At 43.3% G+C, this 15,817-nt stretch overlaps 1 protein-coding gene across 1 annotated transcript in view; it reads left to right on the forward strand.

Moving 5' to 3' along the window:
* Nucleotides 1–15,817, forward strand: part of LOC139165480 (solute carrier family 2, facilitated glucose transporter member 7-like) — a 38,883-nt gene that overhangs the window by 9,181 nt on the left and 13,885 nt on the right. Inside the window, exons 4-7 of the mRNA XM_070748656.1 lie at nucleotides 879–1,003; nucleotides 3,704–3,856; nucleotides 9,689–9,814; nucleotides 10,728–10,930. Of these exons, the coding sequence (XP_070604757.1) occupies nucleotides 879–1,003; nucleotides 3,704–3,856; nucleotides 9,689–9,814; nucleotides 10,728–10,930 (607 nt within the window). The remainder of the gene's footprint in view (nucleotides 1–878; nucleotides 1,004–3,703; nucleotides 3,857–9,688; nucleotides 9,815–10,727; nucleotides 10,931–15,817) is intronic.

A 15,817-nucleotide genomic window follows, 5' to 3' on the forward strand; every position in this document is an offset into this window, starting at 1 on the left:
TTCGTGGTGTTTGACCGAACGCTGAACCCGAACCCGAACTTTACCCAAACTTTAAAAAAAAATTGAGTTCGGCACGAGCCCGAACTTTGCAAGTTTAGTTTGTCCAACAGTACTTATAAAATAAGGTGAATACAAACACAGATCTGAGAAACCTAATAAAAACCTAAAACAAAACCAGTCTAAAACCTAATCTAAAATCCTAGGTAACAAAAACAGATTGAAAGTGTTTGAGCAGAGCTTGCTGGGATCTGAGAAGCTAAAGATATCTGAATTCAATTTATAAAACTTGGAAACAACTTGAGAAAAAGTCTGTCTGATAATTAGTAGAGCCAAAAACAAATGCTTCCTAAAGATAAGGATTAGGAATCCGCTGATTAAAGTAGATGGATATGTTTTCAAGCTCATGAAAAAAGCGGAAACCAGACATGGATGTTTAAGACAAGGACATCTCCATTCTGGAGGCATCTTTGACTGGCACAATGCTTAATTCAAATCATTTCAATTCAAGAACAAGGGGACACAATCTGAAGTTAGTTGGGTGAAAGATCAAAAGCAACGTGAGAAAATATTATTTTACTGAAAGAGTAGTAGATGCTTGGAACAAACTTCCAGCAGATGTGGTAGATAAATCCACAGTAACTGAATTTAAACATGCCTGGGATAAACATATATCCATTGTAAGATAAAATACAGGAAATAGTATAAGGGCAGACTAGATGGACCATGAGGTCTTTTTCTGCCGTCAGTCTTCTATGTTTCCATGTTTCGATTTTCAAAACATTCAGCTTTGCAGTAAGCTCACTGTAGTTCTTTCGATTTATGCTAATTTTATTTTTCACTTTGTTACCCACTTTTTTCCTTTTTCATTTTTTTTTTAGGAAAGGGTCTATAATGGTAAATAATATTTTGACTATCATCTCGCTCATCTTTTTGACTTGTGATGTGGTGATATATGCCTATGAATTCACCATTTGTGCACATTTGCTTACTGGGATATGTTTAGGTGAGTAGACACATGATTGTCTTGGCTTTGTGTATTCTTTAAAGAGAAGCAGTCAGGCCTGGAATTATCTATCTATCTATCTATCTATCTATCTATCTATCTATCTATCTATCTATCTATCTATCTATCTATCTATCTATCTATCTATCTATCTATCTATCTATCCTTAGACTCAGGACGGCTTATAACATGTTAGCAATAGCACTTTTTAACAGAGCCAGCCTATTGCCCCCACAATCCGGGTCCTCATTTTACCCACCTAGGAAGGATGGAAGGCTGAGTCAACCTTGAGCCTGGGATGAGATTTGAACCGCTGACCTTCAGATCTACAAGTCAGCTTCAGTGGCCTGCAGTATAGCACTCTACCTGCTGCGCTACCCCGGCTCATTATGCCAATGATGGCGAACCTTTTTTCCCCTTGGGTGCCAAAAGCATGTGTGAACACACTATCATTCATGCATGAGTGCCCATACCCATAATTCAATGCCTGGGGAGGGCGAAAACTGCCTCTCCTGTCCCCCCCTGAGGCCCTCTGTAGGCCAGAATCAGCCCATTTCCCAACTTCTGCTAGGCCCAGTAGGGCCATTTTTTTACCCTCCCCAGGCTGCCGAGGCTTCCCTGGAGCCTGGGGAGGACAAAAAACCCTCCCCATCCCTCCAGAGTGCCTCCGGAAGCCAAAAATGTCCTCCCAAAGCCTCCGTTGAAAATTAGCTGGCCGGTGCGCACATGCATGCTGGAGCTGAGCTAGGGCAACAGCTCGTGTGCCGGCAGATATGGTTCCCCGTGCCACCTGTGGCACCCTGCCATAGGTTTGCCATCACTTCTTTATGCCTTTCAGGTAATTCTACCAGAGACTCCGAGTAATAATCCAAGGCATACATACACATACATACATGGTGGAGAGAAACTAAGATTATTAAAGGCCTGGAGACTAAAATATATGAAGAACGGTTGCAGGATTTGGGTATGGCTAATCTGAAGAAAAGAAAGGCTAAGGGGTGACATGATAGCAGTGGTTCAATGTGTTTTTTCTAGTGAGGCAGTCTATCAGGGCAGCATGATATTTTTATTTATTTATTTTATTTATTTATTGGATTTGTATGCCACCCCTCTCCGGAGACTCGGGGCGGCTAACAGCAATAACAAGACAGCATACAATAATAATCCAATACGAAAAACAATAAAAAACCCATTATTATAAAAACCAAACGTACATACAGACATACCATGCATAAAATTGTAAAGGCCTAGGGGGAAAGGGTATCTCAATTCCCCCATGCCTGGTGGCAGAGGTGGATTTTAAGTAGCTTACGAAAGGCAAGGAGGGTGGGGGCCGCCACAGAGAAGGCTCTTCCCCTGGGTCCCGCCATTGACAAATGACATTGTTTAGTTGACGGGAACTGGTCGCTGGGATTCATGCAACAGAAGGCGGTCCCTGAGATAATCTGGTCCGGTGCCATGAAGGGCTTTATAGGTCATAACCAACACTTTGAATTGTGACCGGATATACCCAATTATGAGCCAGAGCCAGGGGTGGGCAGCAGGCAGGACGAGGTGGAACACAGTTCCACCAGTGGAAATGAAGATGTATGTGCAGCTCCAGCTGATCGGCGGCTGTCACTTCCTGGATTACCGGTCTCAGCTTGGCTCTCAATTTTTCCCTTGTTGCTGCTGTGGCATCTGCGCTCCTTGCTTTTTACCTCTTTCCTCCTTCCTGGCCTTGGACGAGCTTCCCTCTCTTCTGCCCAGTTCCCTCCAGCCTCACGCGGCCACCTCCTGCATGAGGTACTAGCAGGAGGTGTGGATGGAAGCGGCACTAGCAGCATTTAGTCCACGGAGAGGGGTGGCATACAAATCCAATAAACAAACAAAGAAATAAACAAAGAAATAAATAAACTAATAAATAAACTAATAAATAAACAAATAAATAAATAAAGAGATAGATAGATAGATAGATAGATAGATAGATAGATAGATAAATAGATAAATAAATAAATAAATAGATAAATAAATAGATAGATAAATAGATAGATAGATAAATAAATAAATAAATATGCTTCTGGCAGCACTCATTCACCTAGCTACCTGGCCTGAGGTGGGGGAGTGACCCAGGAAGTCGAGCGCAGGAAACGTGAAGCAAATTGTCATTCCAACGAGTGACACTGATAAGGTTGCAAGTCAAGGACTTAACAGTTCACTTGAACTATGATGATCATTCAAGCCACTCCCACCTGGTCACATGGCCAGCAAGCCACTCCTACTCAGTCACATGACCATTAAGACATGCCCACAAAATAAGCCACACCCACAGTGTGGCAGTAAAAATTTTGGCTGCCCATTACTAGACAGCGCATACTACTTTCACCTTTCAGCCTGAAACCAGGAACCTTTGCCAGCAGTCGCTTTCATAACAAACTGTTTTTGTGTTAAATTTATGTTTACCGACCAAGAAATAAAGAAAGACTAGTACAGATCTATTTCAAGCTATTTTAGCTCTTGTCAGCTAGCCATACCCTTCTGGGATTCGAACCCAGACAATGACCTCTCTTAGACATTGTATAGGGAAGAATGACATTTTGGAAAGTTCCATGTAGAATGGCTTGAGGTAGAGAGCAATGGTTTCTAATGCTCTCTTAATGTACTTTTCTACATTGTGTCCCATATATATCTGAATTACCTTTTAACTTATATTCCAAACAGGTGCACACTTCTGCCTTATATACCTATATCTCTTTGAGATTGCTCCCAGACCCATAAGGGGAGGTGTTATCATGCTAACTGATGTCTTTGTAAAACTGGGCAACGTGATTGGTCAAATTGTGACCATTCCTTCACTGATAGGACAAGAGAAAGGTATGTGTTTTTAAGAACTGTACTTTGTCAGTTCAAAAATGCACAGTTCTATTATTCTGTTACTCATTTTTTTTATTTTTCTTTATATTTTCCAACACCCTCATCTTTCTTTTTAGATGTCAGGTCGGTGGTAAATAAAGCTCTCCTCATTCGGGATCTGATCCTGGATGAGGAGGCCGACCTGGCATGTGTAATTGAAACCTGGCTGGGCCCGGAGGGAGGAGTTCCTCTCTCTGAAATTTGCCCAGCCGGGTTTCAGATATGGCATCAACCTCGAACCCCAGGGAAACGGGGGAGGAGTGGCTATTATAGCCAGGGAGAGCCTTCGCCTACGTAGACTCATTGCTCCGGAAATTGCGGGTTGCGAGTCTCTCTTGATGAAGTTGGACTTAGGGGTTCAGGTGGGCTTATTTCTCACGTACCTGCCTCCCACCTGCGTGTCACAAGCCCTGCCTGTGCTACTCGAAGAGGTAGCTGGGTTGGCGGTAGGGTTCCCTAGACTTATTGTCTTGGGGGATTTTAACCTGCCATCACTCAGCAAAACCTCAGGACTGGCACAGGAGTGCATGGCCACTATGTCAGCAATGGACCTGACCCAAGTAGTACAGGGTCCAACTCACGAAGGGGGGAACGCACCCGACAGGGTATTCCTCTCGGAGCAATTGAGTAATAGTCTGAGACTAAGGGACTTAGAAGTGTTGCCTTTGTCATGGCCAGACCATTTTCTACTGTGGCTTGACTTCCTGGCTCCAATCCTTCCCCGCAGGGAGGCGGAACCGACTAAGCTGTTCCACCCCAGATGCCTGATGGATCCAGAGGGCTTTCAGAAGGCGCTTGGGGTTATTCCAGATACACTCGTACACAGCTCGGCAGAGTCTCTGGCTGAGGCCTGGAACAAGGCTGCAGCGGAGGCTCTTGACCAAATTGCGCCGTTGCAACCTCTCCATTGCACTAGACCCCATAGAGCTCCATGGTTCAACAAGGAGCTCCGGGAGTTGGAACGCCAGAAGAGACATCTAGAGAAGCGATGGCGGAAGAGTAAGTTCGAATCCGATTGAACACTTGCAAGAGCTCACATTAAGATTACAAAGTGGCGCTCAAGGCGGCAGGATGCGCGTATCATGCCGCCTTGACAGCATCAGCAGAATCCCGCCTGGCCGCTCGGTTTAGGGTGACCCGCTCCCTTCTTAATCAGGGGGGAGTTGGGGAGCCCTTGCAGAGTAGTGCCGAGGATTTTAACATGTTTTTCGCTGATAAAATCACTCGGATCCGAGCGGACCTCGACTCCAATTGTGAAACAGAGTCGACTGACGAGTCAGTCGAGGTGAACAGGGCCCGTACTTGTCCACCTGTCTGGGAAGAGTTTGATCTGGTGACCTGATGAAGTGGACAAGGCCATTGGATCTGTGAGTTCCACCACCTATTTGCTGGATCCGTGTCCCTCCTGGCTGGTGTCGGCCAGCAGGGAGGTGACACAGAGCTGGGTCCAGGAGATTGTCAATGCTTCTTTGGGGAGGGGGTCCTTCCCGGATCCCCACAAGGAAGCACTTGTGTACCCCCTCCTCAAGAAGCCTTCCCTGGACCCATCCATTCTCAACAACTATCGCCCAGTCTCCAACCTTCCCTTTATGGGGGAGGTTGTTGAGAAGGTGGTGGCGCTCCAGCTCCAACGGTCCTTGGAAGAAGCCAATTATCTAGGCCCTCAGCAGTTAGGATTCAGGCCTGGCTACAGCACGGAAACTGCTTTGATCGCGCTGATGGATGATCTCTGGCGGGCCCGGGACAGGGATTTATCCTCTGTCCTGGTGCTTGACCTCTCAGCGGCTTTCGATACCATCGACCATGGTATCCTTTTGCTCCGGCTGGAGGGGTTGGGAGTGGGAGGCACTGTTCTTCAGTGGTTCTCCTCCTACCTCTCCGGTCGATCGCAGTCGGTGTTAGTGGGGGGCCAGAGGTCGACCTCTAGGTTGCTCCCTTGTGGGGCACCTCAGGGGTCGGTCTTCTCCCCCCTACTATTTAATATCTACATGAAACCGCTGGGTGAGATCATCCAAGAGCAAGGGGTGAGGTATCATCAGTATGCAGATGATACCCAGCTCTACATCTCCACCCCTTGTCCAGTCAGTGAAGCAGTGGCAGTGATGTGCCAGTGCCTGGAGGCTGTTGGGGTCTGGATGGGTGTCAACAGACTCAAACTCAACCCTGATAAGACGGAGTGGCTGTGGGTTTTGCCTCCCAAGGACAACCCCATCTGTCCGTCCATTACCTTTGGGGGGGAATCACTAACCCCCTCAGAGAGGGTCCGCAACTTGGGTGTCCTCCTTGATCCACAGCTCACATTAGAGAAACATCTTTCAGCTGTGACGAGGGGGGCGTTTGCCCAGGTCTGCCTGGTGCACCAGTTGCGGCCCTATTTGGACTGGGAGTCACTGCTCACAGTCACTCATGCACTCATCATCTCGAGGCTCGACTACTGTAATGCTCTCTACATGGGGCTACCTTTGAAAAGTGTTTGGAAACTTCAGATCATGCTGAATGCAGCTGTGAGAGCTATCATGGGCTTTCCTAAATATGCCCATGTTACACCAACACTCCGCAGTCTTCATTGGTTGCCAAATGTTGGTTATGACCTACAAAGCCCTTCATGGCAGCGGACCAGAATATCTCCGGGACCACCTTCTGCCGCACGAATCCCAGTGACCAGTTAGGTCTCACAGAGTTGGCCTTCTCCAAGTCCCATCAACTAAACAATGTCGTTTGGAGGGACCCAGGGGAAGAGCCTTCTCTGTGGCAGCCCCGACCCTTTGGAACCAACTCCCCCCAAATATCAGAGTTGCCCCCACCCTCCTTGCCTTTCGAAAGCTCCTTAAAACCCACCTCTGTCATCAGGCATGGGGGAACTGAGACTTTCCCTTCCCCCTAGGCTTATAAAATTTATGCATGGTATGTCTGTATGTATGATTGGTTTCTTAAATTGGGGTTTTTTAAATTAACTTAAATGTTAGATTTGTTTACATTGTCTTATTATTGTTGTTAGCCGCCCCGAGTCTACGGAGAGGGGCGGCATACAAATCTGATAGATAAATAAGTAAGTAAGTAAGTAAGTAAGTAAGTAAGTAAGTAAGTAAGTAAGTAAGTAAGTAAGTAAGTAAGTAAGTAAGTAAGCAAGCAAGCAAGCAAGCAAACAAACAAACAAACAAACAAACAAACAAACAAATAAATGTCTCTAATTCCAACAGCTTCTGCTATTTTCCAACTACTGTGCTTACTGGGTTACAGAAATTTTGGCTAAAACACTTGTAGACAAGGGCTACATTTTTTTACCTTAAATGCTCCAAAACACTGCTTTGCTTTGATACCCATTTGTGTGTGTGTGTGTGTGTGTGTGTGTGTATCTACGCGTGTGTGTCTATGACAATCTGTTGTATTCAATTTGCCATAGCCAATTTTCAATGACCAATTTGTTGTGGGACAACTCACCGTGGTCAACGTGCCATGGAGCAACTCACCAAGGGACAAGAGTTACACTATTATGAAAGAAATGGTGGAATAGAATCATTAAAGAAAGGATGAAATGGGAGAGACAGCAAAATGTGAATGAGAAAAATTTAAAAAATCTTTTTAAAAAAAAATATTTTAAATAATCAAATTGAATTGTTAAATGGTCCTCCAGCCAGTTGTCGGCAGTGTGGGTTGTCCCATAGCAACTTGGCCACAATGAGTTGGCCTTGGTGTGTTGGCCGCAGTGAGATGGCTGTAGCGAGCTGTCCTACTCTATTTAGAGCAGGGGTGCCACAATCATTTATTTATTTATTTATTTTTATTTATTCATTCATTTGTTCAATATACAAATACATAGGAAGAAAAATAGACACGTGATAATATAAAAGAGGGTGAAAGTGGACTTAGAGGAGAGGATATATGAAAGGAAGAGAGTATATAAGATAGTGAAAGAAAGGAAAGACAATTGGACAGGGGACGATAGGCACACCAGTGCACTTATGTACGCCCCTTACTGGCCTCTTAGGAATCTGGAGAGGTCAATCGTAGAGAGTCTAAGGGAGAAGTGTTGGGGGTTAGGGGTTGACACAATTGAGTCCGGTAATGAGTTCCATGCTTCGATAACTCGATTGTTGAAATCATATTTTTTACAGTCAAGTTTGGCGCGGTTCGTATTAAGTTTGAATCTGTTGCGTGCTCTTGTGTTGTTGCGGTTGAAGCTGAAGTAGTCATTGACTGGTAGGACATTGCAGCATATGATCCTGCGAGCCACATAAGGACATGTTTGGCCTCTGTGGGGTGGTAGTGTAGTGTCCAACTCATCATCTCTTGTGTCAAGGGCGCCTGTGGAGGGCTGAGTACTCTGCCAGAGAAAACGGGCTCCCAAGCTCCATTTTCAGCTGCAATGTCTTCCTGCCACCCTCTGCCAGTGAAAAATGGAGCTTGGGAGGGAGGCCAGTGATCCTCCTGAGCTCTTCTTTTCACTGGCAGAGGAACCATGGGCTAGTCATTTGCCGCTTCCAGGCTGGCCCTGCAGACCAGATCCAGCCTCTGAGCCTTGAGTTTGAGCTAAGTGGTAGGCAGCATATTAAAATAGTTGCTTTCTTATATTTGAAAAACATGGATGTCCAAAGATACTTCACCAGAAGAGCCCTTCACTCCTCCACTCGAAATAGAATGCCCTACGAGACTAGACTTTCAATCCTGGGCCTAGAAAGTTTAGAACTAAGACGCCCACAAGATCATATGCTGCAACGTCCTGCTTGTCGGCGACTACTTTACCTTCATCCACAACAACACAAGAGCACACAACAGATTTAACTTAATATTAACCGCTCCAAACTTGACTGCAAAAAATATGACTTCAGTAACCGAGTTGTCGAAGCGTGGAACTCATTACCGGACTCCATAGTGTCATCCCCAAACCCCCAACACTTTACCCTTAGATTATCTACGGTTGACCTATCCAGATTCCTAAGAGGTCAGTAAGGGGCGAGTACATGTGCACTAGAGTGCCTTCCGTCCCCTGTCCTATTGCCATAGTTCCCTCTAAGCTGAGCAGTGAGCAATTGCTCACTTAAAAATCATCTAGCTCAACTATTTAAGTGGCATTTTGATATTGATAGAATTGCCCTATTATGAGCTCACTGTTATAGACACACAGTACAGTATTTTATTTTAAAATTCTCTGAGGCAAAACAGGGTGGGTTTTTTATTTGTTTGTTTGTTTGTTTGTTTGTTTGCTTGCTTGCTTGCTTGCTCGCTCGTTCGTTCGTTCGTTTGTTTGTTTGTTTGTTTATTTATTTATTTATTTATTTATTTATTTATTATTTCTGTGCCACCCAGTCCCGAAGGGACTGCCGCTCAGACACTATACTTTTCCACCCACCCCCAAAAAACACTACCTATTGCTCTACTACATCTCCTATACCTCTCTTCTTTTCCTATATCTCTTCTTCTATTCTATCATTGATATGTTCTATTACTATACCTTCTTTTCTATTATTTCTTAGATATATTTTACTATGAGTATCTCCTCTATAACCTTCATCATGTATTTTACTATGTGTATATAGATATATACCCACTAAAACCCTCATTGTATATTGGACAAAATAAATAAATAAATAAATAAATAAATAAATAAATAAATAAATAAATAAATAAATAAATAAATAAATAAATAAATAAATAAATAAATAAATAAATAAATAAATAAATAAATAAATAAATAAATAAATAAAATAAATGTAGACATATACTTGCAAAATCCACCTTGATTTAAAGCAGATCACAGATAATTCTATATTATTGTTGTGTCTTCTTGTGCAGGCTGGTATCTATTGCTGTTTCTGTCTGCAATAATTCCGATGACTCTGATCTTACTACTACCCATGATACCTGAAAGTCCTAGATACCTACTGATCCAAAAAGATGACGAAGAGACAGCAAGGAATGGTAAAATTACTCTAAAGTGTATTGAAAAGAAGTAAGAGTTCAAGTGTAATTTCACACATAGTGGGTCAACTTGGAAGACAATGAGAAATGGGACAAAATGGAACTGTTAACAGATTTTTATTTCAATATTGTTGATCACATATATTAATATTAGTGTCAGCACTGGTGTTTCAGATACACAACATACAATCACATATTATTACATAGAAATTGGATGTCTTACATTGAGATGGAAAGCATGCTGATAGTAAAAAGGATGAAAGCGAAAGAAGAGGACAAGTAAAATTAACTCCAGATGTTTGCCCTGGCTCGACTTTCCCATCTTTTTCACCACATTATACAAAGTGGTCAGTGTGGTTACTATGTACAAAGTCTTATGCAGTTGAGTCTTTTTGCAAAGAAATTAAATGCTAGCAAAAGTTTTACTGCACTGAATTATCAAAATCTTAGCAGTAATCAAAACAGCAGCTTTGGAAAGAGCTCAAGCAGTAGTGGTATTAGGGTGGAAGGATAGCAATAAATGGACAATCCAGAATTGGTGCTGGTACATAGTGGACCACATCCACTTCGAAATTATGGAAATAAGATTAAATAACTTTGATGAAAATAAATTGGAGAAGCTGATGGCACGATGGAATAAGGTGAAAAATTTTATCTTAAGTAGAATTTATGACGACAATGTGAAAAATAAATTCCATTCACTTTTTATATGTAAAGAAATGTAAACCGGAGCCAAGGAAGAAATTGAAACTTATTACAAATAATTTAACCCCCTAAATGGTGGTGGGGTTTATTGTTGTTGGGCACTTTTTCTTTAAGTTTTTTGTTGTTGTTGTAATAAAAATTTAATAAAAATATATTTTAATTTTTAAAAAAGAGTTTGTTTTCTTCTCTCTCTCCCCCCCCCCCTCAGTCTTGCAGAGGTTAAAGTTGTCTGGAGACGTGGAAGAAGAAATCGAAGAACTTCGGGAAGAGAAACTCTCAGAGATGGAAGAGAAGAAAACATATAGAATTCATTTCGGCAGAATTCATTTCGGCAAAGTCTCAGTTGACTCCTGGCGCCTCGTCACTATGATTGTCATATTGGCCGGGACACAGTTTCTTAACTTTAATGAAGTAAGTCAGACACATATATCTAAACATAGGCTATTTTTCGGAACTATGTTACTATGTGTTACTACGTCAGAGGTGTTACAGTTTTACAACTGTAATTTTATTTTGCAATACAATTTTACATTGATTCTATTATATCAGTGGATTGATTAATAAACCAGTGATTATTAATGAATATAATATATGATTTCTTTTCTTTTCTTTCTTATTTTGGGGTTATCTGTTTTTTTTAAATTTCCTTGGATTCCAATATGTTTATTAACTTATCAAAAATATAAAATACAAAAATTCAAAGAGACATAAAGATAATGGGGAAATACGGGAGGAAAAAGGAAGAGAGAGAAAAAGGGGGAAAGAAAAAGAAAGATATTGACTTCTGATTCCTTTTGTTTATTTATTTATTTGTTTGTTTTGTCAAGTACATATTGGTGGTATACAAAGATATAATAATATACAGTGATCCCCCGTTTATTGCGTCCCCAACCATTGCGAACAGGGTACTTCGCTATTTTTCAACCCGGAAGTCAAAATACCATCTACGCATGCGTGCCCGTTTTTTCTATGGGCACGCATGCGTAGATGGCAACCGGGAGATCAGCTGCTGGGCGGCTTCCCTGAGTCTTCCCCCTCTTGCTGGCGTCAGCGAGGAGTTTCCCCACCACCCACGCAAACTCCTCGCTGCCGCCCGCCCTTCGCCCGCCCACGCCGTTCATTCTCGGCGCTTTCGAGCTGAGTCCGGGAGCGAATTCGCTCCCGGACTCAGCTCGAAAGCGCCGAGAACCAGCGTGGACAAGCCGTTCCTTGCCGCTTGCTATCGGCGCTTTTGAGCTGAGTCCGGGAGCGAATTCGCTCCCGGACTCAGCTCGAAAGCGCCGAGAATGAATGGCGTGGACAAGCCGTTCCTTGCCGCTTGCTATCGGTGCTTTTGAGCTGAGTCCGGGAGCGAATTCGCTCCCAGACTCAGCTCGAAAGCGCCGAGAGCCAGCGCCCCCCGGACCCCCAACCCGGGTTTGGGGGGCTGCTAGGAAGCCCTCCATGCCGGCGGCAAACAGCCACGCCGCCCCCAATCTTCGGCTCCTCGCTAGCGCTGTGGGAGTAAAAACACCATCTGCACATGCGCAGATGGTGTTTTTACTTCCGCAGCGCTACTTCGCGAAAACCCGCTCGTTGCGGGGGGTCCTGGAACGGAACCCTCGCAACGAGCGGGGGATCACTGTACATATACTGGTACATATTACTAGTAAAAAAGAAACATTAGGACAGGGGACAGAAGGCACGCTGGTGTACTTATACATGCCCTTTACTGACCTCTTAGGAATCGGGAGAGGTCAACAGTGAATAGGTCTAAGGGTAGTTTTGGGGGTTAGGTGATGATCTACAGAGTCTGGTAGTGAGTTCCATGTATCAACTACTTGATTGCTAAAGTCGCATTTCCTTCAGTCGTGTTTAGAGTGGTTTACTTTAAGTTTGTATCTGTTGTGTGCTCGTGTGTTGTTGTGGTTAAAGCTGAAGTAGTCATTGACAGGAAGGACATTGTAGCACATGATTAAATGGGCTATGCATAGATCATGTTTAAGGCGACGTAGTTCTAAGTTCTCTAAACCTAGGATTGTAAGTCTAGTTGCATAGGGTATTCTGTTGCGAGTGGAAGAGTGGAGGGCTCTTCTGGTAAGGTATCTCTGGACATTTTCTAAAGTGTAAATGTGGTGTGGGTTCTGGACAGCTGAGCTGTATTCAAGGATTGGTCTGGTGAAAGTTTTGTATGCTCTGGTTAGTAGTGTGAGATTGCCGGAGCAGAAGCTACATAGGATTAAGTTAACTTGAAGCCTTTTTGGCGATGTTGTTGCAGTGGGCTTTGGCACTTAGGTCATTTGATATGAGCATTCCAAGGTCTTTTACAGAGTGAGGGTTGTCTCTAAGGTCTTGTTTATTCAGCTTGTATTTGATGTTCAGATTATTTTTGCCAGTGTGTAGGACAGAGCATTTCTTGGTTGAGATTTGGAGTTGCCAGATATTTAACCACTCAGACACAAAGTCAAGGTCTTTCTGGACAGTAGCTGTGTTATCGGTGGTGTTGAAAAGTTTTACATCATCGGCAAACAGAACACAGTTGCTTGTAGTGTGATCACAAAGGTCATTTATATAAAGTATGAAGAGTTTCGGTCCAATACGCTGCCTTGGGGTACACTGCTCTTAACCAGAACAGGATGAGATATGGTGCTCCCTATTTTGACAACTTGTTGTCTGTTCGATAGGAAAGCAGTTATCCAACTATGGAGGGATCCTAAGATGCCATAGGATTTGAGTTTTAGAAGTAGTTTGTCATGAACCACTGAGTTGAAGGCTTTACAGAAGTCAATGTAAATTGCATCTATTGATTTGTCCTGATAGAGATGTGTAGTCCATATGTTTTTGCAGTGAAGGAGTTGCAGATTGCAAGATAATTTTTTTCTGAAACCAAATTGTTTGTTAGAGAGTAGGTTGTTAGTTTCAAGGTGGTGGGTAATTGATTGGTTTATGATTGATTATATGACTTTATTCATTCATTCATTCATTCATTCATTCATTCATTCATTCATTCATTCATTCATTCATTTATTTATTTATTTATTTATTTATTTATTTATTTATTTATTTATTTATTTATTGGATTTGTATGCCGCCCCTCTCCCTAGACTCGGGGCATGTAACACAGCATAGTGAGATTCGTCTGTAGTTTTCAACTAGACTGGGATCTCCTTTTTTGAAGATGGTGATGACCGTTGCTTGTGACCATAGCTTTGGTAGTGAGCTGGTCCTGAATGATTTTTCAAAGATTATGCTTAGTGGTTCAGCTAGGGCTATGGAGAGCTTTTTTAGGAAGTATGCAGATAGACCATTAGGCCCAATTGATAGAGAAGGTTTAAGGTCATGCAGTGCTTTTTCAACATTGTCTTCTGTGAAATCTATTTGGGTAAGTTGTTTGGAGTGGTTGTGGTGTGATTAGTGAATTTTGGGGATGAGCCATTGCTGTTTACAAAGACTGACTCAGTCTTTGTAAACAGCAATAGCTCATCCCCAAAGAATGTGTTGAAGAGGTTAGCTTTGGTTTATTCATCATAGCATTTTTTGTTGTTGGGTCCCTTTGGTGGTGGGATGGGTCTTGAGTCCTTGCGTTTGTTATTTACAAAGTTGTAGAAGGCATGGTCGGATTTGGTACGCAGGAGGTTTTCCTCTTATTTGCTGTGTTAGTTGAAGCGCTCTGTCTTTATCTGGTGGCATATGCTTTTGTAGCAGCTTTTAAAGTTGGCAACATGACCTTTTGTTTTTCCACCATATATACCCTGTTTCCCCGATAGTAAGACACCCCCGATTGTAAGACGTATCGGGGGTTTCAGGGGGGTCGGCTAATATAAGCCATACCCCGAAAGTAAGACATATGTCTTACTTTCGGGGAAACACGGGGGTATTGCCGGGGGGGAGCCCGATGACGTCGCTTCCAAGCTCCCCGCGCGCCCCTTGCCTTTGCCTCGCCGCGCGCCACCGCCTCTTCCCCGGCTTGGCAAAGCAAAGGACGGCGCTGGTCCGAAGCGAGGCGAGTGGGCGGCGGCTTGCAGCGAAGGCGCTCGTCCCAGCAACCGAGTCCTGCCGAGGCTCGGCTGCAAGCGGCCAGCGAGGCCGACCAGCTCCAAGGCGAGCGGCCGGAGCTGCGCCCTCCTTCGCCCGCCTCCTTTCCAGCAGGCAGGTGGGGCAGCCCAACTGTGCAGAGCGGCTCCTCCCCTCCAGACACACGCTTCCCCGACACGCGTCTGTGGCTCCACGCGTGCACGCCGCTTGGAGCCCTGAGGTTGAACTTGGAAAAGGGCTCACAAGGCTCCTGTCCCGCGGCTGCCCTTCTGGACTCTGGGGAGATGCCTTCGGGAACGCGACCCTTTCAATTTTTTTCCAACGTAAGACATACCCCGAAAGTAAGACGTAGTGGGGCTTTTGGGGGTAAAAAGAAAGTAAGACACTGTCTTACTTTCGGGGAAACACGGTATATACAGTGGTACCACGACATACGAGTCTAATTCGTTCCAGGCCCGAGCTCGTATGTCGATCAACTCGCATCTCGAATGAATGCCTTTAGACTTTGTTTTTCGCGCCAAGATAACTTGAAGCAAGGAATTCTTACGCCACCTAGTGGAAGCTCGGCTCATATCCCGAATTTGAGCTCGGGTGTCAAACAGAAATTTTGCTCGCGCCTCTGCTCGGAACGTGGAATACTCGCTTGTGGAACAGCTCGTATCTAGAGGTACTACTGTATATATATATATATATACATACATACATACATATTGTTATTGTTATTGTTATTGTTATTGTTATTGTTATTGTTATTGTTATTGTTATTGTTATTGTTATTGTTATTGTTATTGTTATTGTTATTGTTATTGTTATTGTTATTGTTATTGTTATTGTTATTGTTATTGTTATTGTTATTGTTATTGTTATTGTTATTGTTATTGTTATTGTTATTGTTATTGTTATTGTTATTGTTATTGTTATTGTTATTGTTATTGTTATTGTTATTGTTATTGTTATTGTTATTGTTATTGTTATTGTTATTGTTATTGTTATTGTTATTGTTATTGTTATTAGATTTGTATGCCGCCCCTCTCCGTAGACTCGGGGTGGCTCACAACAATAACAAGAACAATGTAAGAACAAATCTAATAATTTAAAAAATGCTAAAAGCCCCATTATTAAAAGCAAACGTACACACAAACATACCATGTATAAACTGTATAGGTCCGGGGGAGATGTGTCAATTCCCCCATGCCTGATGGCAGAGATGGGTCTTAAGAACTTTACAAAAGGCAAGGAGGGTGGGGGCAGTTCTAATCTCCGGGGGGAGCTGATTCCAGAGGG

The sequence above is a fragment of the Erythrolamprus reginae genome, chromosome 3 (genome assembly GCF_031021105.1).
Source record: "Erythrolamprus reginae isolate rEryReg1 chromosome 3, rEryReg1.hap1, whole genome shotgun sequence".
Taxonomy (NCBI): domain Eukaryota; kingdom Metazoa; phylum Chordata; class Lepidosauria; order Squamata; family Dipsadidae; genus Erythrolamprus; species Erythrolamprus reginae.